At 33.3% G+C, this 26,413-nt stretch overlaps 2 protein-coding genes across 9 annotated transcripts in view; one reads left to right on the top strand and one right to left on the bottom strand.

The window, feature by feature from the left end:
• LOC126750252 (alanine--tRNA ligase, mitochondrial) overlaps nt 1-9,183 on the top strand; it is a 30,867-nt gene extending 21,684 nt beyond the window's left edge. For 3 of the 4 annotated variants that reach the window (XM_050459804.1, XM_050459806.1, XM_050459807.1), the window contains 4 exons: nt 269-470; nt 607-764; nt 4,097-4,307; nt 8,916-9,183. In XM_050459804.1, the coding sequence (XP_050315761.1) occupies nt 269-470; nt 607-764; nt 4,097-4,307; nt 8,916-9,122 (778 nt within the window). In that variant the 3' untranslated portion in view covers nt 9,123-9,183. The remainder of the gene's footprint in view (nt 1-268; nt 471-606; nt 765-4,096; nt 4,308-8,915) is intronic. The other variant, XM_050459805.1, reaches the window with a different exon arrangement.
• A 1,705-nt stretch (nt 9,184-10,888) lies between these two features.
• LOC126750253 (anoctamin-8) overlaps nt 10,889-26,413 on the bottom strand; it is a 56,762-nt gene continuing 41,237 nt past the window's right edge. For 3 of the 5 annotated variants that reach the window (XM_050459808.1, XM_050459809.1, XM_050459811.1), the window contains 6 exons: nt 21,861-22,076; nt 21,688-21,798; nt 21,542-21,574; nt 15,080-15,257; nt 11,572-11,783; nt 10,889-11,454 (listed from right to left, as the gene is read on the bottom strand). In XM_050459808.1, the coding sequence (XP_050315765.1) occupies nt 11,404-11,454; nt 11,572-11,783; nt 15,080-15,257; nt 21,542-21,574; nt 21,688-21,798; nt 21,861-22,076 (801 nt within the window). In that variant the 3' untranslated portion in view covers nt 10,889-11,403. The remainder of the gene's footprint in view (nt 11,455-11,571; nt 11,784-15,079; nt 15,258-21,541; nt 21,575-21,687; nt 21,799-21,860; nt 22,077-26,413) is intronic. The other 2 variants (XM_050459810.1, XM_050459812.1) reach the window with 1 other exon arrangement.

The raw sequence follows: 26,413 nt of genomic DNA, 5'->3' as shown, positions 1-26,413 counted from the left end.
TTGAATAATTTTGAGTATAACTTAGATTCTACACCGACTGAAGTTAATAAGTTGTGAGAAATTATGACCCCTTAAGTAAGAGAGGACATTCCAACATAATTTATTTCATATTTGAGTTTTGGATACTATGAGCCTTTATACCTTATTTTAAATTTCATTTTAATAAGCACCATTTCTTGTAGGTATCTTTTTTAAAACGTAGCAAACTGACAAAAACTTAGATAAATCCTTTTATAATGATACTATCTGGCTAAATCGTTGTTTTTAGAGAACCATGTTGCGGTACTCACGTCCTAAACACTGGAGACTTAGAGGATTTTTGCGTGGTTAGTTTAAAATCTTTAGGAAGAAGCAGCACATCTTTGCACGGAGTCACTGGCGATCGGGCTAAATTGGCGCGAAAAAACGCTGAAGAATTGGCGGAAGATTTAGCTTTATTTAAAGCGTCTGTACAGGAGTATTTGGATAAGGTACTATAAATCATCATTTAAATCGTAAACATATAAGATTCCAAAAAAAAATTGCAAAATCTTAAATTCTTCACATTAGGGTCATTTGATATGAATATATGATGCCTGAAAAAAAAATATTTATTTTATATTTTAGCCAGAAGTGTTGGAAATGGGAATCTTATCTTTAAAAAAAAGACTAAATTATGAAGTAACTGATGATCTCATACTACCATATGCTTATAAGCAAGGAGTGATAGAGGAGTTGAATGATATTTCTAGACAGATTAAGGACAAGAGTAACGAGGATTTAAGGTAAAATAATATGAGAAAAGTTTTAAAAATTTCTTAAGTTATCTCGCTTAAATATATCAGGCTCTTCAATGTTCAAACTTTACCGCTTTTTTCCATGGCTCTTTTAATATGGTCTCATTTTGGATTCTCACATGGATTATTTATTTTCAAATTCAAAAAGGCAAAAATGACAAGAAAATTATTTCCAATTTCTAGGGGCATAAAAAATTCTGTAAAATTTTGGAATTAATTTACGCAAAAAAGTGGTATTATTAACGCTATTTTTAGACTTTAATTGGAAGGTCTAGATAAATTCAGAATTTTTTTAAAATACATCTTTAGCCCACCACCACAGATGTCAGTTAGTACTCTTTAAATTCTCACTTCTAATAAATTTGTCTCTTTCAGTTCCCTCTTTTAGAGACTGTTTATTATTCCTCTGCTTAAAGAAGCGTTTGCAAAAGAGGATAATGTGATAAAGCATATTGCTTTAACAACGGATTTCCACTTCACTTGGTAAATTATTGTTACTAATATTTAAATTATTTTAAGTAACACATATTCGTTTACATGGTATGGTAACACTTTTTGCTTATCGTCAGACAATTGACATCACCGACTGAATATTTATTATAGTTTTTTCTGTGCCGCAAATTAAGTTCGCTTTTTTGGTTGATCGATTGATTCTGACACCAATTGCAATGTACGGAGGATTAACTTTGGATTTTAAGTTTTCTTTTCCTTTTTGAAATATTTTTGGGTTCCTTTTTGATTTATAATTAATACGATATTAGTTTTTAGTAACTGACACATAGTATGCTTTGTTAGGCAATTATGTAGCAGAAACAGGTGGTATACCTTTAAGTTTAGAAATTGCTTCCTTTAAATACAGTTTTCCACTAAAAGTTGTTCTACCTTGTCGTTTAATATGCCATGTTTATTTAATGCATTCTGCTTGATGTATTTATCTTCCGGCTGCATTTTTAGACCTTTCCGCCTTATTAGCACCATCGAAATACACTTTGCCATGTGAAATCCCTTTAAATCGATATTTTCTATGGTAGAATTGTTTACAAATGGTACGCTCAATGATACTTTTTTATGCCATCAAAGCAACATTTGCACTTAAACCAATTTATATTCACTCCCTTCTACACATCTGGCCGTCGCCATGGCTGGTAATGAACGAAAATACTCAAAATATATTCTAAGTTTTTTAACTTATGGCACAATTTTAAATTCTACATAGTAGAATTATTCGAGGCATTAGCCTTCGTTAAGTTAGGATTTATTACAGGATGTTTCAAAATTTGGTCCAAATATTTTAAGAGCGTATTGTTGGAGTTAAAATAAGATTTTTTTTTCCCTATAAACATGTATCCTAAAGTGCACCCTCTCAGAGCTACAGCCCGCGCAAATTGCTTGAAGAAAATCGATTATTTAGAACTGACCACAGTTATACGTCAATTGTTTTGGGTCCTCTTGACATTTTTCGTTCCAAAAATGGTGTAAACCCAATTTTAGGAAAGGATTTAGGAAGGTTTACCCTTTTGATGGCTCATATTTTATGTTTCCAAATAAGAAATTTGAAAATGTAGAACACCATCTAATTAGCCATGAAAAAATCTAAAATTATATTTTTTTGCATTTTTGGATAAAATTGACTTGATTTGACAAAAAATAAAATAGTCACAGCCCACTTCGTTTTTTCTAATTTAATAGATTAATCGGATTTAATAATGCTATCTTTCGTTTTATCAGCGATTTTCTCGAAAACGCTTAATTATATGCAAGAGACAAGAAATTTATATTGTTTCATGGCTATCTAGATGGTGTTGGTAGATTTTTAAATTTCTTATAGGAAACAGAAAATATGGGCCATCAGAAGGGTAAGCTCCCCTGAATCCTCTTCTCCCCTAAAATTGGATTTATACCATTTTTGGGATGGAAAATAAAAAGAGCACCCAAAAACCGGGGACATGCAAATTTTTAGAAGAATTGATGCGTAATTGTTGTAACGATTCCAAATAATAGATTTCTTTAAGCAATTTGGCGGGCTCTAGTAGTTCTGAAAGGGTGCATTTTAGAACACATGTTTATAGGAAAAAAAGTCTTATTTTAACTCCAATACGCTCTTAAGATATTTGCACCGAATTTTGTAACACCCTGTATAAGTCACAGTCTGTATATTAAAACAAATAATGGACGCCACTTAGTTTTGCTAAAACTAAGAAAACTTCTAAATTGATTCTTTCAATTCCTGTACAAATAGTTTGCACTATGCTATGGCAAGAAGAGGAAACATGTTCCGGCAATCCATTTTATTTACATAACCCTATTTACACTTGATACAGTATAAAAACTAAATCCCTTGATTGAAGCAAAAATTGATTACATTTTTGTTTCAATTAATTCACACAAAATGTAATCCATGATTACAATTAACAAACTGGAAATATGAAATATAGTTACACTTTAACTATAACTAATTATAACTTACGGGTAATAAATGTTTTGCTCCAATTATATTTAAAAAAATATATATTATATTTTAATTTAAATATAATTGGTGGGTGTAGTATCAAAAATTATCATTAACTTATATACATATGTAAATTATATCTAATCAGTTTTACAATGTACCACAATAAGAACAACTAATTTCATTAATAATTAAAAACGATTTAAACGTTAAAAGAATGCTAAAAGTAATTTTTATAAAATAACTGGCCTGAACTGTACTAGTCTTCAGTCTGCGATATGTGGAGCCTCACCAAGAGAAGCTGGACGATCTGTCTTAAACTGTGTATCGTCGCTGATAATGAGGTCAGAATCCCATATTTTAGGCGACTTACACCACTTTTATTGGGTGGGCGATAAAACTGAAAGTGTGCTCCTACCTCTGACATCTGTCAGTGGCAAGGAAAATAAAAATCGATACCGATCCTGACAAGTGAAAGATTCCCCTTCTAGACGCAAAGCAGACAAACATCAAACTAGATATCCATGGACAATGAGAGCAAGGAGATCAGACTCCCGTAAATAATGAAAAGAAAGCCGCGTAGCGATTCTTAACGCCGCCACTTATAAATTTTAGATGAGCAATAACATTTGAATTCGCCTCTTTTTACCATAAAATGCAAGATAAAATAGACGATATTAATATGACTAGGTCAACTGAAAAGAATTTTAATAGAAATGTAATTAGTGCCTATATAGTTTGTTGGGAATAATTCAGATTTAGGTTAGTCCAGTATAATATACCTAATCTATAAAGGGCAAATAGCTAAACAATTAGAAAAAAATAGTTACACTTCTATCACAACTCGATAAATAAATAAAGCATTTTTTAGGAACTTCGTGATCATGGAAATGCAAGACGCATTAAAGAACAAAGTGGAACTAACGAAATCCCAAAAAAAATTCATGGTTCATTATTTGAGAAGTTCGATGATGTTCGAGTCCGTCCCATTACAAAGAGCCACAACGTTATGCTCAGATATGCCCGTGATCGTTATCGCGTATTCCGACAGCATTGTCAAAGCCAGGTGCTGTGTTCCTCAAGTAAGTCACAAATGACAAAAAAATTAAGTAAGTTCGATACGTATAGGTTGTTCGATTTTGGGTTACTTATAGAACGATGGAAATGGTAACAGCAGTTCGAATACTGGCTAAAAAAAGGCTGTTCAGCGCCCAAGTACGGCATTATTTGCTGGGTGACTGCACTTCTGTTGAACCTAAAACCGTTATTTTAATTCGCCGCGCCGTCGCTGTTTGGACTTTTCCCAAACGGGTTCAAGAAATCAAATGGTATTACGGCCGCAATTCAGCTACACCTTGTAGCGATTTATTTGCGGTCACCTTTGATGATAGACCCATTCCCTTGGGCAAAAACAATTTTAAATGTTATTACAAATTTTGGTCTTTTTACCTAAATGACCACAGTAAATAAGAACGGTCTGTCAAAAGAGTATATAAATAAGTCTTGAGTTTAGTTGTGGGATGGGATCGAAGGAATAAAAACAAACGTCACTTTATGTACTGGCCAACGTTTCGCAATGATTTTATTGCTTCATCAGGGCCCTAAGGTAACAAAAAAGACACAATAAAAAGGATTATTATATATAAACAAAATTTAACTTTTTGGGGTTATGTTGATACCACCAAAAAAGAAAAAAAACAGAAAAACAAAAAAAAAAAAACAACAAAATCTTAGATTTGAAATAAAAAAATTACACAACAAAAAAAAAAAATATGATAAAATTGCTTACATAACAGTGTGATTTTGCTTGTCATAAAAAATCATGTTTACAGGACACAGAGGTAACATAGAATATATAAAATATTGTTTTTTTAACAAAAACGGTTTAAATTGATGGGTTGTATCACAGACAGTTGCTTTAAAATTGATTCTACGGTGTACAAAAATAATTTAGCTATTCTGGCTAGATGCCAGAAAAACCGGGTATGCGAGAACACAATAGACGCATTCTTTTTAGTGATAAGAACCAAAACAGTCCCAAAAGTTTACATTTTGATTTGATCTATTAGATTAAAATAAGAGGAACTTAGATTGTCTATATCCGTTCTTTTATTTACCGCATTATTATGTTTTTTTATGTTTATCATTTCGGCTAGAAGTCTCTTTTTAAAAAGCTGCTGTTGGCCCATAATTGTAGTCTTGCCAAAATTAAAATTGTGTCCTGTATTCATTTTGTGCTCAGCTAAAGCAGTAGGGTTTTTTTTAAGGGCTAAATTCCTACAATCATACTCATGTTCGTATAGGCGCTGCCTCAAATATCTACCCGTCTGACCAATGTAACACACATCACACCCAGAGCAAGGTATTTTATAAATAATGTTAGAATGTAAATCAAAGGCGTCTTTAGTTTTAAGCTTCGTAAAGAAATGTTTTCTTACCGAGTTTTCACTTCTTTCTGAGATTTTAATAACATCAGATTTTGATTGTATGGTCTTTTTAATTTTATGAGAGAGTGTGTTAATGTAAGGAATCTTGAAATAAGCCAATTGATTATTTTCATTGTTTCGTGTAATATTTTGAGTAATGTTCTCGGTGTCGTTAATTATTTTTTTAATAATTGATAGGGGGTAGTTGTTTTTCTTTAAAATTGTCTGAACATAATGAAGGTTTTTTTTATGATATTCTGGACTAGAAAGTCTCAAGCACCGATGTTTTAAGTTTTTTATTACATTTATTTTGTGTGTCATAGGATGTTCTGAAAAATAATTTAAAATGCGTTCTGAAAAAGTTGGTTTTTGATACCAATCTGTTTTTATGGTACCATCTGTGGATCTTATGACTTTAACATCCAAAAATGGAAGACTACAGTTAATTTCTTGTTCGATAGTGAATTGTAAACGTGGATGGAAACTATTGAAGACTGATAGAATTTCGTTTTCTTTTTTATTTGGAATTGCCGTGATTATGTCATCAACGTACCTACAGAAAAAAGGTACATTAAAAGATAGTTCAGAAATACACTGATCTTGTAGTTGTGCCATTACAATGTCTGAGCATATTGGGGACATGCAGTTTCCCATTCCTAGGCCAAAAATTTGGGTATAGAAATTTTCACCATGTTGGAAATAATTATTCTCAATACAAAAATTAAAAAGAAAAATATATAATATATATATAAATAAGAACGGTGGGATGAAATGCTTTGTAGTGCCTTAGAATTTGACGATCCAGCAAAAGTTTTGGACAAAAATTAATCGTTTCTAAAAATATGGGTTTGGGAAAAAACATGGGTACAAATGTTTAAAATATTCCAAAACTGAGGAGATATTTCTTGATGAACAATCATGAGGAATGTAAATTTGTGTGATCTTAGGGGAAAAGTAGCATAGGAACTTTGAATATCGCATAGTATCCTCAAAAACTAAATGTTTGGGTAGGCATTCTGAGAGATCTTGTAAACCTACTACGAACCAAATTCTTTCTGATGTTTAAATTCTCTCCGACGTAGATTCGTGGGGCCGGTGATATTAGGTGGCTGGTTTTTTTTTGAGGGGTTATCTTAGGAAGTACATCTATAGTCACCACGGTAGTAGGTCTATTTAGAGAAATTAAGGCGAAAGTTATTAAGTGTATCAATTTCATTATGGTAGGAACTCTTTCTAGAATATAAAACAGTTTTTACAATAGGCTATCATACTGTTGAGTTAAAGAAGGTGGTTTATTTGAGCATTTTATTTAAATATTATTTATACATATTTTTATGTAGCTATGTCTATTATTTGATAGAGTTTGAAGTTTTTTATTAGAAAAAGGCTTTAATTTTCATAATGCATTGCGCAGCATAAAATATGTAAAGAAAACTCGCTCCTGTCGATTTTACTATCATGTATGTAAAACCTGCATGGACAATGTTTTAAACTTATCTACTGTTGCTTAATATTTCTTCAATATCTTGTGGCAACCCATACGAATTTTGCGAATGCCACGGGTCTACTAAACAAAATTAAAAAATGAGACCGAGGGACAGTAGTAGCGCCTACTCGATATCGTTTGATGGTGCGCCTGCCAAGCGTATTTTGGTTTCGCTATAAGTAATTCGGAAATGAACAATCTGAATCAGATGATTTTTGTATTCGTTCTTATCTTAATAATAATATTTGTTACTCATCTAATAATAACGCCAAGAAAACGTCCAGCACCTTTCAACTTTCCTTAATAATTACCACCCACGTCTTCAATTTACTAGGGAGTTAGAACAGTATAACAAAATATAATATTTTGATACTATGCTAATTTATAATATTGATATAATTTGTACGAAGTGAACAGACCTACTGCTTCTGAGAAGGGTTAGTAACTATCTGTCTTTCTCGTGCCACAGTTCACTAGTCTGCAATAATCAAAGTTAGATTTCAATAGCAGGCACGTCTGTGTTTACTTACGAATTCCTTTCGTTCCATGATTTGTCGTAGTCTTTTTGTTTTGAATTTGTTGCCATATATATAATAAGCGGCTTCAGAATGTTTTCTTGTTTCGCTATTGGGCATAATTGGTTTTCTAAACAGAAATAGGTATGTAGATTTTATCGCGGTCCTTTTGTTATACATATTCGGGATAACGTTATAAAAATAAGACTGCCTATAATGACTTATTAATTTGTTTATATATTAGGATGGCCTAAATAAAGGTTGACTACATGAAGTGATGAACGTCAGCATTTCACCTGGAACAAAATTAGTTTTATTGGACGGCCTAAACTTGCTACACTTTCTTTCTATTTAACACTGCAGACGTTAAACTTCATTAATGAATAATAATAACAAAATAGTATTACGTATTAACACTAAGTTATTAGCATATTTTTTAAATTTCAATTTACAGATTTCTTATATTTTTAGGTAGTAGACGCAACGGGTTAGGGCAAGACAAATAGTAAAATTAAATGAAATTTTTAAAATACACTGTAAGTACAGTGAAGTACTGCCGCCAAACGTGATGATTATCATAATCATCTGATTATGATTTTGTTGATGAGTTCTGGTTTTTGACAAGTTTTTTAAGTGAATATATAACTTTGATGCCTATAAGTAAGTTTGTGTCTGCTTTGCTGTTTGGTGGGATTTAATTTAAACAAATGATCATTCGATACAGTTGGTTGATGGAATGGGATTTTAAGTATCATCTACATAAATATAAAATAGGCAGAACCGTAAAAATGTAATAAAGGGTCTAAAATTGAGGCCTGCCCTCGTCGTCGGTATGGCAGACTCATCTAAATTAGTATAACGTAAAATTGTAAGCAACTGCTTTTGCAAGCCACTACTTTTCATTTAATAAAATAAGTACTAAATCAAGGTTATCTTGCATTGACAACATCATGTAGAGAAGTATTGCAACTGTATCAGCATTAAACCCAGATTTTTTATTTGGAAGGTTAGGCAAAATAGATATTGGGGACGAATGATTATAGTCGATGGGATTATTTAATTCGGGCAAAAGCATTTGCATTTTTTCAGAATTTAGAAAAATAGGATTTTATTAGACATGAATTCATTATAGTTACATAAGGAGTTATAAAGGGGCAGTTCAAGACACCAAGATTGTTATGTTAAGTTCAGAGGTTGTGTGTGTTATGTTCAGATTTTATTCAGGAATAATATTAAGAAATTAATTTTTTAAATTTATACCAGGAGTTCCAAACTGAAGATTTCGATGCGGAAAAGTGGCTGCGAGAGGCCGTTGCTTCCGTCTTTGAAAGTAAAACGACGTCGCAAAAAGTGCAAAATGGGGTTTTGGTGTCGAACATGAAAGGGAAAAAGGTGCACGTGCAAGAATGGCATCGCTTGCTGGAAGAAAGTATCAACAGTGCCAAGAAATACATTAATGAGAAGCTTTAATTAAATTTATAGTAGTTTATTTTTTTTTATACTTGCATTTTTAATATAATTGTTTGTTTTCTTTTTGATTTTTTACTACTATACAGGGTGTCCTGAAAGTAATGGGACATAGAACAACAAAAGATTCCATACGTCAAAATAATTTGATTGAGGTCACCTTGTCTTATCCTAACTTTAATAGTAACTGAAATACAGGGTGTCAAAGTATTATTTGATTTATCGTTTTTTTCTTATTGGTCCAACCAATTGACATACTGACATGAAATTTAAAACTACGAGTCTTTTATAAAGAAAAATAAAATTTTGTATACAGTTTTCGGTAGAAGGCGCTCGTTGTGTTTTACTTTTTTAGAACTTCTAACCTTTTTCAGCTTTTTTTAATTTTACATAAACGTATTTTAAAATGCATTGAAGTGCAAGCGTTATTTGTATATTTCTTTGTTTATTATTGTTTTTGGTATATTTGTTTGAAAATAAAATATAAAAAAATAAATAATAAAATTTACTTTGGTTATGATATAAGAATTAACAAAAAAGTCCTAATATCTTTTTCTATTTAGTAACTATTCTAATTTTACATAATTATCAATAATCTTAGGTATTAATTTTATTTAGGATTGCATTGCTAAAAATTTAGTAAATGTAAGTCATTCACATATTATGAAAATGGTTGCTCCTAGCAACTTTAATAAGGTACAAATTTTTTATGTAATATTAAAAAAGGAAATTACCTTGTTACTTTTAAAACCAATATACGCTGCAAAAAAGTTAGGGGATTTGAAGAAGTAAAAACTAACGCAACGACCGCCCTCTACTGAAAACTGTATACGAAATTTTATTTTTCTTTCTAAAAGACTCGTCTGTTCTAAATTTCATGTCAGTATGTCATTTCGTTTAGGATCTATGAGAAAAAAAAACGATAAATCAAATAATACTTTAACACCCTGTATTTCAGTTACTATTAAAGTTAGGATAAGGCAAGTTGACCTCTTTTTTTCTTATAAATGTGTGTACTAAAATGTGTCTCCTCAGAACTCGTCCCCTGTTTTTGGCGTGCTCTTTTAATTTTCCGTCCCAAAAATGGTGTAAATTTAATTTTAGGGGGGTTTATCCTTCTGATAACCCCTGTCTTATATTTCCAATAAAAAATTTTAAATGTAGCACCACCATCTAGTTAGTAGCCATTGGGTTTACACCAATTTTAGTACAGAAAATGTCAAAAGGACCCAACAAAATGGGAACTTGCAAATTTTCAAAAGATTTGACGCATAACTGTTGTCAGTGTTTCAAATAATTGATTATCTTCACGCAATTTGCGCGGGCTGTAGCTGTGAGAGGGTGCATTTTAGGAAAAAAGTCTTACTTTATTTCCAAAAATATCTTCTATATATTTCATGCACTGCCTATGAGAGAAAGAAAGAAAGAAAATGTGCGCGCGCTTGGCTCTCTCTTGCTCCTACAGTAATATAAGAGCCATAACTCTCTCTCTTTCTATCTCCACTAAACTCATATCTCCTTCTCAACTACCGTTCGCCGCGCCCGCTCACACTTGTCGTAACGCATTCGCCAGCTTACTCCCCAACTCAAGCATGTGTAAAGAAGTTTTACTTCAAAAAGATAGTGAGCACTGACTAGTAAACTTTTGGTGCGCGTAATTCAAGAGCCTACGCTATTTCATTACTTTCCACGAACTATGGGATACCCCAAAAATTTGATTAAAATGGGAGACTTTAGCTGCTAGACCGATGATAAAGTTCAAACAACAATTTTCGAATATTTTTATTTATTTATAAATACAACATATCAACAAGCGTAACACTTATTTATGCGACATTATTATTATTATTATATTTTCACAGTAGCCACAATTTTAACAACAAAGGCCTATATTTACTAGAGCGACTTTCGATGGTAAATACAGTTTAATTGACCGCGTTTAGTCCCAACTAAATCATAAATGTGACAACGAAAATTTCCAGTCCTCACCCCACATGAGACTACTAAATTCGACCTAATTTTGTACAATTGTTACCTTTTAAAAAGCGCTTTTATATAAAAAAATAATTTAAAACAACCTTACGCAACTATCAACATTATTATTATAACGCTATTATTATACTCAACAATAATATGGTACGGTTAGTGACATAATGAGGAAATAGCACTAATAGAGATTACAGTTACAGTATAAAAGCCAGTTATAAAAGAAAAATGAAGATGGATGGTTTCGGTTTTTTATTTGTACTTTAGCAAGCACTAGATGGCGCTAAAACACACAGAACTACTTTGGTTGAGACTGCACGTTCTTTCTGATATCTTCCAGCTGAATCAGCTAAAATAAACGAATATTTTACAAAGGCGGAAATAACGAAGTCACAAGAGCCTAAAGCACTAAATACAAAATGATCTGAGTTTCGGAGTAAGCTTTTTAAAAAATATAGATTCTAACCTTTTCGATCGGGATACAAGAGAGTTCGCCGCCTCCGCACTGTGGGGGCGGCAACGGTGTAGAAGGTGTTACTGGCGCCTTCCCCGCCGCCTTTTCCTGCGCCTCCCTCGCCCTCCGCTCCTTCAATTTAAGGGAGAAAATGGCTACGGATCGCGCTCGTTTCATCAGACTCTGTTTTACTCGCGTCTTCTTGGCCGCCAACTCTTCTGCGGCTAAAATTATTTTAAGTTTTATAAATACTAATTATTACGAACACCGATATGAAAAAATTGTTAAATAGATGTATATTGAGAGAGAGGGTGAGTGAATTTCTTGGCGTGAAACAGCCTACAAGAAGTAATTCCCGAGATTTCAGAAACGTTACTTTGGAAAATTTAAACAATATATATTTTCAACAAGATGGTGCATCACGCTAATATTATTCGCCTAGAGGCGAATATAAATTCCATTCCTAGAGGATTCATTAAATGTAAAATTGGGTTTTGCATTATTAAATGATAATAAGCTGCTGTCACACAATCTCTTTAATACGCCGACGCCCAGTAGTTTCATCAGCAAAAGATGTGCATTCTCCATGCTTTACTGTAGATCGTAAGTCATTTACATAAATTAAAAATAGTAGCGGACCAAGAACAGAGCCCTGCGGTACACTTTCTGTGATACTTCTCTAATTCGGAACCAGCTATGACAATGAACACTTTGACATTATAACAATTTAATCAGTTCACAGAACTTATTTTATTAAGTGCTCATTACTGTGATCTTTATTCGCGAGACAATAATAAAGTCGCCTTTTAAAACGCCCACGAACATTGGCAAGTGTTTGTCCGATAATATCTCCACATTTGCGAGTAATTCGATCCTTTAAATCATTAATATTTTCAGAGGTTTTATAAACTTGGCTTTTTAAATATCCCTAAACTGTTAAATTATCAAAGTGTAGTGCGGAGGAACTCCATCTTGATGGAAATATAAATTATTTTCCTTTAGTATCCCAACACTAATTTCATCCACATAAAAATATTTGGACTCGATGATATTATTAGCTGTTTATATACAATTTTTTTGGCTAAGTAAGATGGAAAATTGTTCGACATTTAAAATAATGTGTGACACTGAGGCAACTATTGGCAGGATATTGGCGTGACACTTAAATTACAAGTTTTACCACTAACCAAAACTCTTTATTTTACTCTCGTCACGTGTTTCGCTAACGATGTTAGCATCTTCGGGAGAAGATTAAAACTAAACTAAAATTACTTACAAATGGCCACAAACAGGCTGTTTCGGGAGGAAAGGGAATTATTTTGGAATATAACATATTCAGAAGGTCAAATAACCCATAAGATAAATTAACCCATAAGTTTTAATCCGTTTCTTTCTTTCCGATTCTTAACCGTTTCTGAAAAAATCGGCTCTAAAGTTTTTTTAGTAAATTTTTGGAATAATTACGTTCTCCGTATTTCTAACTCACGTTGCAGGTATTTCATCATTATTTGTTAATATCTATTTTAATTGACACGCGGTAGTTTTGACAATCATGCAGAGCAAAGTTTCCATTACGTAGTGCCTCACACATCACCCATAGGGAGTACGCTGACATGATATTCGTGTATGGTTTCTGTAATGGTAGCGCATTACGTGCTGTTGATGAATACCGACGTCGTTTTCCAAATCGAAAAGTTGTTCAGACAGTTTTTGCAAATGCTCAGGAAACAGGAATGTTTCCAAGTGTAAGAATTAATTCTGAACGAGAGGCGGGATTATATGTGTAAAATGAAGAAAATGTTTTCGATATGGCTGAAGAGAACTCGGGTGTTAGTACGAGGCGGATTGCAAAAGAACATCGATTAACATCACATGTGGACGTTTGGAAGACACTTAGGAATAACGGTTTTGAGCCTTTCCATATTCAACCGGTTCAACATCTTCAAGAGTGTGATTATCGCTATAGGGTTCAATTTTGCAAATGCATCCAATAAAATCGAGGCCTACATAAATTCATTTTATTTAGCGATGAAGCTCATTTTACCCGCAATGAAATTAATAACCGACACAATGAACATCGGTGATCAGATAATCCTCATGCCATGTTTGAACGAAACTTTCAACATCGATTCTGTGTTAACGTGTGGTGTGGAATGCTAAACTACCAGCTGCTTGGTCCTTTTGTATTAGATGAGCGTCTTACTGGAGAAGGATATTTATGCTTTTTGGAAGACCATTTAATACACATGTATATTCTACACGATGGCCTCATTTTAGTCGCCGAGTGCGTAATTTCTTAGACAATCGTTTTCCTGATTGTTGGATTGGCAGAGGAGGATCTCAAGTTTGGCCACCGAAGTCACCAGACTTAAATCCACTGGATTATTGCCTCTGGGGGTGGATGAAAGCTCTAGTGTACGAAACACCCGTAGAAACCGTAGAAGGATTGGACTCCACAATCAAATTTTGAATGCTTCAAATATTATTAAAAACAATCTCCAAGCAATTAAACGTGCTACACGAGCACTGCATATTTGTTAGCTGCAGCTTGCCTTGAAGTTGGTGGGGGTATTTTCGAAAACATTTTTAATTACTGGAATTTTGTTTTTTTACTAGTATTTCTTTGTGCTGCTTTTAAAATAAAAAATCTTACAAAAAAACTTCAGAACCGGTTGAGAATCGGATTAAAACATATGAGTTAATTTATCTTATTTTGACTAATTGACTATAAGGGATTGGACTTTTATCCCTGTTAAGAATTGTTTTGATTTTTGAATATTGCTAAACCTTCTTATGCATCTAATTTTCTATTGTTATTAACTGCTATAAGTAATTTTAAGTTGTCTATTCCTACAAAGTGACCAGTATTTAAAACATGTTCAGCCAAACTTGACTTTTTACCCCTTTCATATTTCACATGAGCTACATGTTCTTTAAATCTGATAAATGATTGTAATGTGACTGATATTGGTGATAAACTATTATCTATATTTTGCCTAAAAGTGATTGAATGAAATTTTTTTACTGCAGAAGGCCCTCTTTGGAATTTGGAGTCAACTTAATAACATGAAAGTGGCCATAGATAAGTGTTATATTAACTTCAGCCATATAAAAACCAGTTTTAGATATTGGCATTGTTTTTATTAAGAATATTAATGAATAGTTTTAATTATATGTATTTTAAGTTCAGTTTCGATTGAGTTTGTTCAGGAACTTATGTACGTAAGTACTGAAAACTTTAGAATTTTTAAACTGCACTTTTTAGTAGTCTTTTGTTTGAAACCTTTGGTGTGACACTCTTTGGGTAATGGTAAAACTGTTTTCCGATCTGCCTTTTTAGAATTTTAAGTAACCATTATTTTGCTAAAACCGTCAAAATGTTATTACAAACTTTTGTGGTGGTGATAATGGGATGTGACTGGTAGACCCCGAAAGTAGTAGCTATTAAAGGAAGGATTGTGAGGAAACAACAAACCATTTCGTGTTGACATATATGTGACAAAAATTAACGTATTGGTACCTTTAGCGGCATCGTCCGCCTCTTGACTGGAAATGCTGCGTGCGCTGTCGCTTAGCGACGGATCGACTGGGATGATTGGCGGTCGGATTCGAGGTCGATCCGATTGGTCGGGCGAGCGGGGTCGGGGAGGCCAAAGGGGGCTCGTACGGTGCAACTCGGAGTCCGAACTGGAAGCGTCCTGGAATATAAAAAAAAAAAACATTCTTTAAAAGTTTCGTGCAGTTTTATTCCTGATGCAAGAGTGTTTCAATTTCAGCTTTAAAGTAATTAATAAGGAAAGAAAATTTTTTTGTCCTAAATGAAAATCATTAAGATCAAAGTTGAACTGCTTTAAATTACATTTTTCTATTTTTGTTGCAGATTCTGTGCTAAATTTAATCGATTTATGTTATGTGTCATAGTAATTAATGGTCAATCGAGCATTTATTTAAAATATTAGTCACCTGGGTCAAAGAAAACCCGTGTGAAAAGCTCAAGCAATAATTCGGAAACGCCGATTTAGTTTCAATCATATCAAAATCCCGATACCTGTCCACTAAACCTGTGTGTTATATATATACAGGGTGCGGCACAAAGAGCGAACTTTTTAGGACAGGTAGTAATTGGCCATTACAGAAGGGAGGGGTGCGCGTCAGATTACTTTCAGATTACTTTGAGACAAGTGCACATTTGGTGCCTGGTCTCAAAGGCCAAAGCATTTCAATTTCAATTGCTACTATAGACCGGTGGACGTTAGATCAACGCGTTTTCGCATACGATTATTTTGTGAAGAGTGGCGAGTCAGTGGTTTCGGTTTAGCGTGAGTTCCGACGTAGATTCGGTATTAATCCAAATGACTGCTCCCCCGGGAACACAATCTTACGATGGGTGAACAACCTTCGAATAGGAGCCTCCATCATGATAAAGAAACCACCTGCCCGTACACGGCAGAAAGTTGAAAGGGTGAGACAGGCAATACTGAAAAGTCTACGTCGATCCGCTCGACGCCATGCACGGCAACTAAGAATCAGCGACCTCACTGTAAGATGCATTTTGTATAACGACTTACATTTTCACTCGTACAAGATTGCCATCGAACAAGAACTAAATGTTAGAGATTATCCCCAACGGTTGAACTTTGCTCAGGAAATGCTGGCACTTTATGAGGAGCATGAGAACATGTGGATCGTAATGAGTGATCGTGATCGCTCATTTTCACCTTAATGGAGCGATCAACAACAAAATTGCTGGTATTGGGCCCGCCTGAAAATTCGAGACAATTACACGAAAAACCGTTGCATAGTCCGAAGGTAACAGTTTGGTGTGCCGTAGGAAAATTTCGCTTGATAGGACCCTATTTTTTTGAAGAAAATGGGGTTACCGTTTCAATAACGTCTGAACGTTACGTTAATATGGTAAACACCTTCTTTATCCCCGAGTTAGAAAGAAGACGTATTGACCGTGACCGTTTGTGTTTTCAGCAAGATGGGAGCCACGGCACACACCGCCAAAGCATCCATGGCTGTTCTTAATTTTTTGTTTGTCAACCATTTAATTTCAAGATTCGGTGACGTTGTATGGCCTCCTCGGTCCCTGGACATGTTCATGTGTGATTTCTTTTTATGGGAGTGCCTCAAGTCCCGCGTCTATGAAAATAATTCTCGTACATTAGATGAATTGAAAGATGCAATCCGCCAGGAAATTAGTAAAATCAATAGAGATTTGTTGCAAAAAGTCAAGGCTAGTTTCCGCGAAGGCCGTAAAAAAATCCATCGATGGAAACGGTCACCATATGCCTAATATTGTTTTCCACAACAATATCAGGAAAATCCATCCGAGTATTATCAAATGTATGTCTTTGTGTATGTTGGTCTACTAATAAATTTTTCCTAAACCAAAAACTAATGATTTTATGATTATTTCAAAAACATCCTATTCCTCTGCCTCTGTTATAAAATAAAAACAAATATTACAGAACATAAAATTTAATTTTTTTAAATTTTCTTAATTTTCATAATGAATTTGTTTTAAATTTTGACCCGCCTCCCCCTTTTTATTTTCTTTTTTAATTTTTATTTTTTTTATTCTTTTTAATAAGTATGTTAGTTATATCCGTTAATATAGTGCAAATGTGTTAATAATGTCTCTTGTGATCTGTATTAAATTTTATTTTATATATTTCAAGAAAAAAAACAGCAATTATTTTATAATTAAAATAATCACGTTATTATTAGCAATTATATTCATTGTAGTACCCTGAGGATGCCCTAATATAAGCCGAAACTTTTGGAGTATTAAAATCTAAAACCTGAGTTTTATTTGACCTCTTATCCAACTCACTTAGGAAGAAGCATAAAAGATTTTTGGGTCACAAAAAAATAACAATTGAAAATAAATATTACCAAAATATTATCATAAAAGTAGCTATCTTCATTATTTAGATAATTTGTAGGTGAGTTTGTATTTATTATAGAATTTATAATAAAGGCGATTAATTTCATCAAGCAAAAAACCATTATTAAAAGCAAGGTGTCTAATTATGTTTAGTTCAGCAAACTAAGCTTCTTTACAAAGAGAAAAGAAAGGGCAATAAAAAAAAACCAAAAGATGAAAATTTGTAAAAATGTGGATAGTGTGAGGAGTACTGGATGAATGTCTGTAGAGGTGGGTTTGCGATAGATCTCAAATTCAAGTTTGCTGGTATTTCTTGAAACAAGCTCATAAAGGAAAAACTTTCCATCTTTTTCTTCCTCAATTGTAAACGAGATATTTGCGTGAAGAGAGTTTATAGAAATTAGAAAATGAGAAAGAAAATTCCATTCCATGCCTATCTCTTAGATAGCTTGAGAAGTAGTATTAAAAGATCGCCAGCTCTATTTAAAGTCTGTGAAGCGCTGACTTAAGCAAAAGACATCTGACTAGATCAAGGCAAAATTGTAAAATGTAAAGTATTTAAAAGAGCAAGAAAGTATAAATAAATGCCTGTTTTTGGAACCTTTTTCTAGTAGTGAAATAAAAAATCCTAAAAATCCTCTACTGATTCAAATACAGGAAATGGTAATGGTTAAGAAAATATGAATAAGAACTCTTTCTTATAAACTATTCAAATCTTATTTGTACGATCGCTGCGGTTTGACATAGGGAACGGTCTTGAGTTCAGTGCTCGTGTGCATGTGCATGCACAAGTTTCCTTTCTATGAATATTGAGAAGTACCACTTTATGTGTTCTACACCCTACAGTAACTGAAGCCACATCACAAGAAAAATCTTGAAACCAAAGTAATAAAAGTAAATCGAAATCAAAGATTTTAAATCCGGCCTGCACGCTTACGAATACCTGTTAGATTTGGTCGGAACACCTATATTATTGAAACCTATTTTAGAAAACTATCATAATCTACATATTAGTGCAGTGAGCAGTTTAGGGTCTCATTTTTTAAAGTATATTTTGTAGATAATTTAGATTGTGTTCTATGAAAAATATTGGTATTTGCAAATATTGATAACATTTAAATATACGGCGCAAACAAATTCTGATACGCCTGAACGTTTCCACTCAGATCATAAAAAACAAATTATCGTTGGCTGCAACTATAATCCATGGCTATTTTTATGTTTTGTGCCATAACCAATTTATAGCGAAAGATTTTATTAGCCAATTAACCTTCAAATGTTATTTATTAAAATAGTTATCACATTGAGAGACTAAGATGAATATTTAGAAAATGACGAGGTTACACTGAATTTTAATATTTGGTATACTAGATTAATATTCTACTCACATACTTAAAAACTAAACCGACAAATCGAAAAATACAAAGAGCTAAATCAATATAGACAAAAGCATTTTCTAATGCAGTAAAGCCATTTTAATTTTTATTCTTCTACTCAAAGAACCATATACCTGGTGCGGGTGGTGCGTCGCCGAGCGGAACATAGGAAAACCCATGTAAATTTTAAGGGGGTCAATTATTGGCTTCCCTGTACATTTTATAGAAAAAATGTAAGATACCTTTTTGAAGAGACCAATCTGGCAAACCCTTGTGCAAAGTTTAAAACATTTTAATAAGCGAATCTTGAATTATTCAATTAAATCTAATTGCAAAATTAGCAAATTTTCGGTTAAAGTAAAACCAAACGAGCACCAGTAAAATGAATATTGTCACTGACGTGAGAAAAAGTATCAATAAATCAGTGACAGTCGATATTTGAAAACAAGTATGAATTATTCGGTCGACGAAAAAAATAGCCATAATTAAGTGGCATTATGCGGGAAACAGTTTTAGAGCGGTATCTGAAATGTTTTCAGTTTATTTCCCCACCAAGTCCATTCCGTCCATTTCAATAATGTTTGTCAATAAGTAATGTTTGTCAATGTCATGTCAATAAGTTATCGTAATAAATAATTGTAAATGTTCAACTCAGGATATCGAAAATATAGCCGAAGAAAGAGAGAACAGAGATCTTAATATTTTACCGAGTGTGGAGGAAAACAAGATGGTTAGTATGAGGGTTCTTGGGCACAAGGTAAATAAACATCATACAACGGTATTGCGCACTTTAAAAAAACACAAATATTATTCGTATAAATTCGAAAAATATCAAGAGCTGCAGGAAGGAGATGAAGAGCGAAGAATGGCATTTTGTTTTGAAATTATGGAAAGAGCAAATAATTATAGGTTTTTTTAAGAAATATTTGTTTTACCGATGAATGTACATTTACCCTCAACAATGAACCAAATGTTCAGAATTGCCGGTATTGGAGCCAAGAAAATGAACATCGCTTTGTTCATACTCGGACACAATATCCCCAAAAAACAAATGTATTCGTGGGAATTATCGAATACCATATCATTGGATCCTTTTTAATAGACTGTAACCCAACAGCTGAAACCTATTTGGACTTATTTCAAAATCAAATTAAACCCGCCTTGGAAGAAGTTGTTCAGGAAAATCAAATGATCTGGTACCAAACGGATTGTTGCCCGACCCATAATGAACGTATGGTTAGAGTGCTTGGAAAATGCTTTTAACGGCAATATTATTGGTCCACGGTACCGGATACTTTGGCCAGCCAGGTCACCTGATCTTTCACCGAATGACTTCTTTTTGTGGGGTCATTTAAAAAGTGTCATTTATAAAAGTGTAAAATTTGAGAATCTAAACCAGTTACAAAACGCTATTTCGTTAGAATGTAATAAAATTTCCCAATATCAACTTAGTAACGTTAGAATTGAATTTTATGATCGGTTAGGATATTGTTTAGCTGTTAATGGGGGGTTGTTTGAACATTTGATTAACTGATGTTTTTATGTAATTCTCTATTATTTTTAAAAAAAGTTATTGTATTTTATTTTATTTTATTTTTTCCGCACTTAGTAAAATATTAGGAGTTCTGTTCTCTCTTTTTTCGGATCTATTTTCGATCTTCTGAGTTAAACATTTACAATTATTTATCGGAATGCCTTTGGACTCGAATTTACTAACAATAGGTTTAATGGTTGAAATGGCCCAGATAGGCTTGATGGGAAAATAAATTGAAAATATTTCAGATACTGCTATTGGTTTAATTCAATTCTAAGTATGATAAAATTATTTTTTTAATAATCGATAATAATAATTGTTATTGGTTTAACTTCATCGTTATATTAAATAAAAGTTTATATAAAAAAGTAATGTTAACGTGTATTACTTTGAATGTATGGTTGTGAGATTGATAAAACGAAAAAAAAAACATTTCTTGTATTCGGCTGTACGTCAGATTTGACAAAGCCTTATAAGAAATTGTTTGCTTGTGACTGGTGTCTGGTTTTACCTGAACCGAAAATTTGGTAATTTTGCAATTACATTTAATTGAATAATTCCAAGATTCACTTATTAAATTTTTTTTAAACTTTGCACGAGGGTTTGCCAGATTGGTCTCTTCAAAAAGTTATCTTATATTTTTTCTGTAAAATGTACAGGGAAGCCAATAATTGACCCCCTTAAAATTTACATGGGATTTCCTATGTTCCGCTTGGCGACGCAACACCCAGTATATTTTTTTGTATATGGGGAGATTCCCATATTCCGTCATTAAGCACGTCCCTCTCCTTGTCGGCATCTGTCAACAGTTGATGATTCCTCCCTCTCCAGTCATGATGAATATGAAAACATTCCCTAAGTAGATAATTAGTTTTTACCGAATATATCATTTCATTTTTAGTTATTTAACAATATGGATCGGTACAAGAAATATTTCTTTGAGTAAAAAAAAAGTCTGCTAATAATAAAATGATACAGCCTAATTTAATATAAGTTTTGTAAATGTTGGAATGTATAAATGCGGTAATATAAAATGTCAAAAATTATAAATACGTGGAGATGCGAAACCTCTTGAATGAATGTATCAATCTGAAATGAACCATGATCGTATTGTAATAACCTTAACATTTATCCAAGTTAAAGGCCTCGCGCCACCACACATACTCTAAAAATGTCTACCTTGCTTGGTGAATCCTTAATTCTAGTCAGTACCTGCACGAAAATGATATATTTTTTAAATGACAAAAAAACCTAGCGAGAACTACTAATATACAACGGAAATTAAAAAGCATCCGGTTTTTCCTCTTAAATGAAATATCATTTACCTTAGGAGTGATACAATCGGTGCTGCGGTGAATGTCGTTATCTTCTTTGAGCCGTTTGGCCCACTCGACTCCGCCGCTTGGCCCGATGGTCAAATGATGGCTACTGTCACCCTAAATAAAAATATATTACAAAAAGAATAATACAAAAGTAGTTTTTTTTGGATTTTAAGTACCATAGTGTCAGTGGCAGCCCATTCGTTTGACTTCTTTCTGGGCGTAAAAGGCGGAATTTGTTGAATACTATCGGCGGTGATTCCCAAGGCATTCCGGCCGACAGGACTGTTAACATTCAGGGACGAACCGGCACTTAATCCTAGTTCGGTGTGTAAACCTGATTTAAGTGGTTCGCTATCAGTGCTTCTCAGTTTTTCTTCAGAGAGTTTCTTCACCTAATATAATAATGTATTTTGTAAGAAAATAAAAATCTATTTTTTTTTAAATTATAAATTATAGTTCTAGTTAACTAATCCACATAATTATCACAATGGGTGTGAAACATTCAAATGAAAACTTAATAAAGTAGAAAGCTGCGGCATACATTTTATGTATTTCCAAATCTATCATCTGGTGTGAACATATTTCCTGGGATCAGTCTGACTGTACGTTAACAGCAGCCATGTTTTATTTATATTGGACCAAAATCATCCCAATAGGTTAACATAATAATCTGAATGTTCCTTTCCACATAAGATGCATTTCCTTTGTAGTAATTCTATTTATCATAAACTTTATCGTCAATAATTTTTATAAATTTACTATAATCCAAATCACACGCAAAAATATTAAAATAATTGCATACAAAGCAAGTTCTAATGAGCCGATTTTTCAAAGATAATCTATTAAATTTTCGTCAAAGAAAATAGTTGTCATACTATTGTCATACTATTGCCCTGCTATGGATAATATCCAAACTTTTTAAAAAACAAATATTTATTAAATTTACTCTGCATATGCTCAATCGTTTCAATCCAAACCTCGTATTGAGGGGACAGAATAATCTTATTCCAACTTTGGTTCATTACCAAATGAAGCCCATTGTTCTGTGTGCCTCATTCGCCATTAACAATTTAACTCGAAAAATTCATCCATTATCCCAAAGATGCTGGTCATACACTTTTATAAAAGGTAAAAACACAAAATCTACAGCATCACAAATACATTTAATAAAAAATTAACAATTTGATTCGTAAAAGATTGCATAACACCCAAATCCCTTTCATTTGCATTCATATATGATATTACTATTAATGGTTATATATATAGTGGAACATTTTCTGTTATTGAAGAAGAATGCATTTTTTACTACATGAGTCTACAACATTATCAAACTTTTTCTTCAGACCTGAGCAGACCCCCACAGATCCAATCTCCATATATAGGTGCCAATCGTCAGCAAAAATTAAAGTTCCAGAGTTACCCCTTGCAGTTCCCAGGTTTTAATGGCGATCAAAAATAACAAAGGTCCCAAATTGCAGCCTTGGGAAATTCAAGACTTGGTACCCTGACTACTACAAACTGTTGCCTATTTGATATATTTGTGACTGAATTAAGTAAATTAAGTGATGTTGTTTTCGTAAAGAGAGTTTGTAATATTGCCTATCAAATGCCTTCTCCTTAGCAGTATAAATAACATATATTTACTTATTTCTTTTCATTTAGGGCACTGTAAACAAACTGACAAAACTCTATAGGATTGGTCAATGTAAACTTCTTAGGTAAAAAATCCAAGTTAGTGCTCAAATATGTTGAACTTGACTTCATCATACAGTCTATTAAATAACGCCAATTCAAAAACTTGAGATTGTATTGAGAATCGTAAGTGGACGGTAATTTGTTGCAGTTGCATTATACAGGGTGTTCCGCTGATCATGTTACAAACTTCTAGGGCAGATAGAAAACGTCAAAAGAAAAACAAAAGTTCATATAAACATGGGTCCGGAAAAGCTTCCTCAGGGAGCTAGAGCTTTTTGAAAATAACCTTTAAAAACTAGTTTTTTTTTAATAGCTCCGGAACTACTTTAGCTACCGCAACCAATTTTGGGAGGTAAATTATTGTTAGTACGTTTATTCTTTTGAACCTACTAAATAAAAAAAATATTTACCAGGGGCTTCAGAATCAGGGGGGTATTTGGTAAATTTAGGCCCATTTCTTTAAGACTTTAATTTCTGCCCGTTTGGGCATTAGATTATGATGTTCCTATGCTTTTTACATAAAAAAGGTGCTCTTAGTAAAAGTCGGTAAATATCACCGTTTTTGTGGAAACTGACTAAAACCAAACTAAGATATAGCACCTGAAATAATTATTTTAATAATAATAATAATGCTAATTCATTGCCACTGTCAGTATTTTTTACATGATATAAATTCCCTTTTTATTACGGTTAAGTAATGGAAGATTACACTTTTGCTGAATACGCCGATATGCGTTTAATTTATGGCGAAGTTCGATGTAATGGTAGAGCTGCTTCTCGACTATATGAAGAGCGGTTTCCCGAAAGGCGAATCCCAGCTCACACACTTTTTGAAAGGGCCAATCACCGGCTCAGGGAGACTGGCTCCTTTAAAATAAAACGCCAAGATAATGGCGCGCAATGGAACATCCGAATCCCGGATTTTGAAGAAATGCTTCAGCGATTTGAAGATAACCCATCAGTAAGTACTCGAGCAGTAGCTGATGCGATGCATGTAAATCATGTTAGGGTATGGAACGTTGTTAATGAACAGCTTCTTCGGCCCTACCACCTGCAAAAGGTGCAATCATTAGGACCCAATGATTTTATGCCCCGCGTGAATTTTTGCCAGTGGTTTCTTGACCGGTGTACAGAAAAACCTCAATTTCCAAAATATGTCCTTTTACTGACGAGGCTTTATTTACAAAAGAAGGCATTTTTAATTCTAAGAATAATCGTGTGTGGAGTGAGGAAAACCCTTATGGTATTCATTTTAGGAGCTATCAACATAAGTTTTCGGTCAATATGTGGGCCGGCATTGTTGGAGAACGCTTAATTGGTCCAATTATGTTGCCTCCTCGTTTAACGGGAAATATTTATTTAAATTTTTTACGAAATGTACTGCCAGAACTATTAGATAATCTGCCCCTAAATATACGACAGAACTTATGTCTACAACACGATGGAGCGCCAGCTCATTTTTCACTTATTGTCCGCGAGTTTATAAATGAAAATTTTGGGATTGGCCACGAAGGCCCTGTCACCTGGCCAGCACGCTCACCAGATTTGACACCCTTAGATTTTTTTTCTTTGGGGGCATATGAAAAGTCTAGTATATGAAACTCCAGTCGAGTCAGAAGAAGACCTGGTGGCCAGAATTTTCGAAGCTGCTGAAGTAATCCAAACCACGCCTGATATTTTTAACCACGTCAACCTTAATATGGTGCGTAGATACAATAAATGTATCGATCGTGGCGGCCGGAATTTTGAGCAATTAATATTTTAAGTTTATTTTTGTAATACCAATCTTTAATAAAATTTGTTTACGTTTCTAAAATTGTTAATTTGTTGGTTTTTTATTACACTTAAAATCATTTAAACATTTTATGCCTCGAGGTAATTAAAGTGACAGTTAATTAATTTGAGTACCAATTTAATAAAGTGGCTACCTTAACTTTTTTTAAACATTTATTTTTTATTTACGCCAGATTTTTTTTTAATTGTTTATTAATAATAATAAGTAATTCATTTTTGTATCTCATAACTTGCTTTTCGTCAATTTTCACAAAAACGGTGATATTTATCATTTACCGACTTTTACTAAGAGCGTCTTTTATGTAAAAAGCATATCATAATCTAATGCCCAAACGGGCAGAAATTAAAGTCTTAAAGAAATGGGCCTAAATTTACCAAATACCCCCCTGATTCTGAAGCCCCTGGTAAATAATTTTTTTATTTAGTAGGTTCAAAAGAATAAACGTACTAGCAATAATTTACCTCCCAAAATTGGTTGCGGTAGCTAAAGTAGTTCCGGAGCTATTAAAAAAAAACTAGTTTTTAAAGGTTATTTTCAAAGAGCTCTAGCTCCCTAAGGAAGCTTTTCCGGACCCATGTTTATATAAACTTTTGTTTTTCTTTTGACGTTTTCTATCTGACCTAGAAGTTTGTAACATGATCAACGGAACACCCTGTATGTTTATATGATATATATTTTGCCAATATATCATTGCAATCCTTAAACCATACCAGAAAGCAAACAAAGTTTCTCTTAAAACACTTTCAAAGAGCTATCTAATTTGTGAAAAAAACTCGAGATGCAACACACGCCAAAATTAATAAATAGGCAAAAAAATATGTACGCCAATATTTGCACATATGGCTCTCGGAATATGTCCGTCGGCTTTCTACTACCACCTCTGAGAGGTACCGGAATACATGTAGATTTTCCACTGTAGGATTCAGCACCCGTCTTTATTCTAATTAGTTGATTTGCATAAATGTCGATGCCTACAAACAATGACCCGAGTGCGGTTCCGCATCATATAGTGAAATGTTTAGGCGGTCCGGATACCCAGAGTGGAATGTCGCCTAATAAGGTGGATCGTGGAGCACACAACGGATATTTTTGGAAATGCTTGTTTTCAGTCATGTCTTTTATATTTTTTGAGAATTATGTGAGTCTTTAGTGATCTTTAGACTTCTTAATGATCTTAGCCAGTATGCCAAATTATATGTTAGGCAACTTTTATGTTAAATTTGTTTGTTTCGTTTTTTT

Source organism: Anthonomus grandis, chromosome 2 (assembly GCF_022605725.1).
Source record: "Anthonomus grandis grandis chromosome 2, icAntGran1.3, whole genome shotgun sequence".
Classification (NCBI taxonomy): Eukaryota; Metazoa; Arthropoda; class Insecta; order Coleoptera; family Curculionidae; genus Anthonomus; species Anthonomus grandis.
Note: the sequence above shows the minus strand (reverse complement) of the source record. Positions and strands in the feature narration are given on the sequence as shown.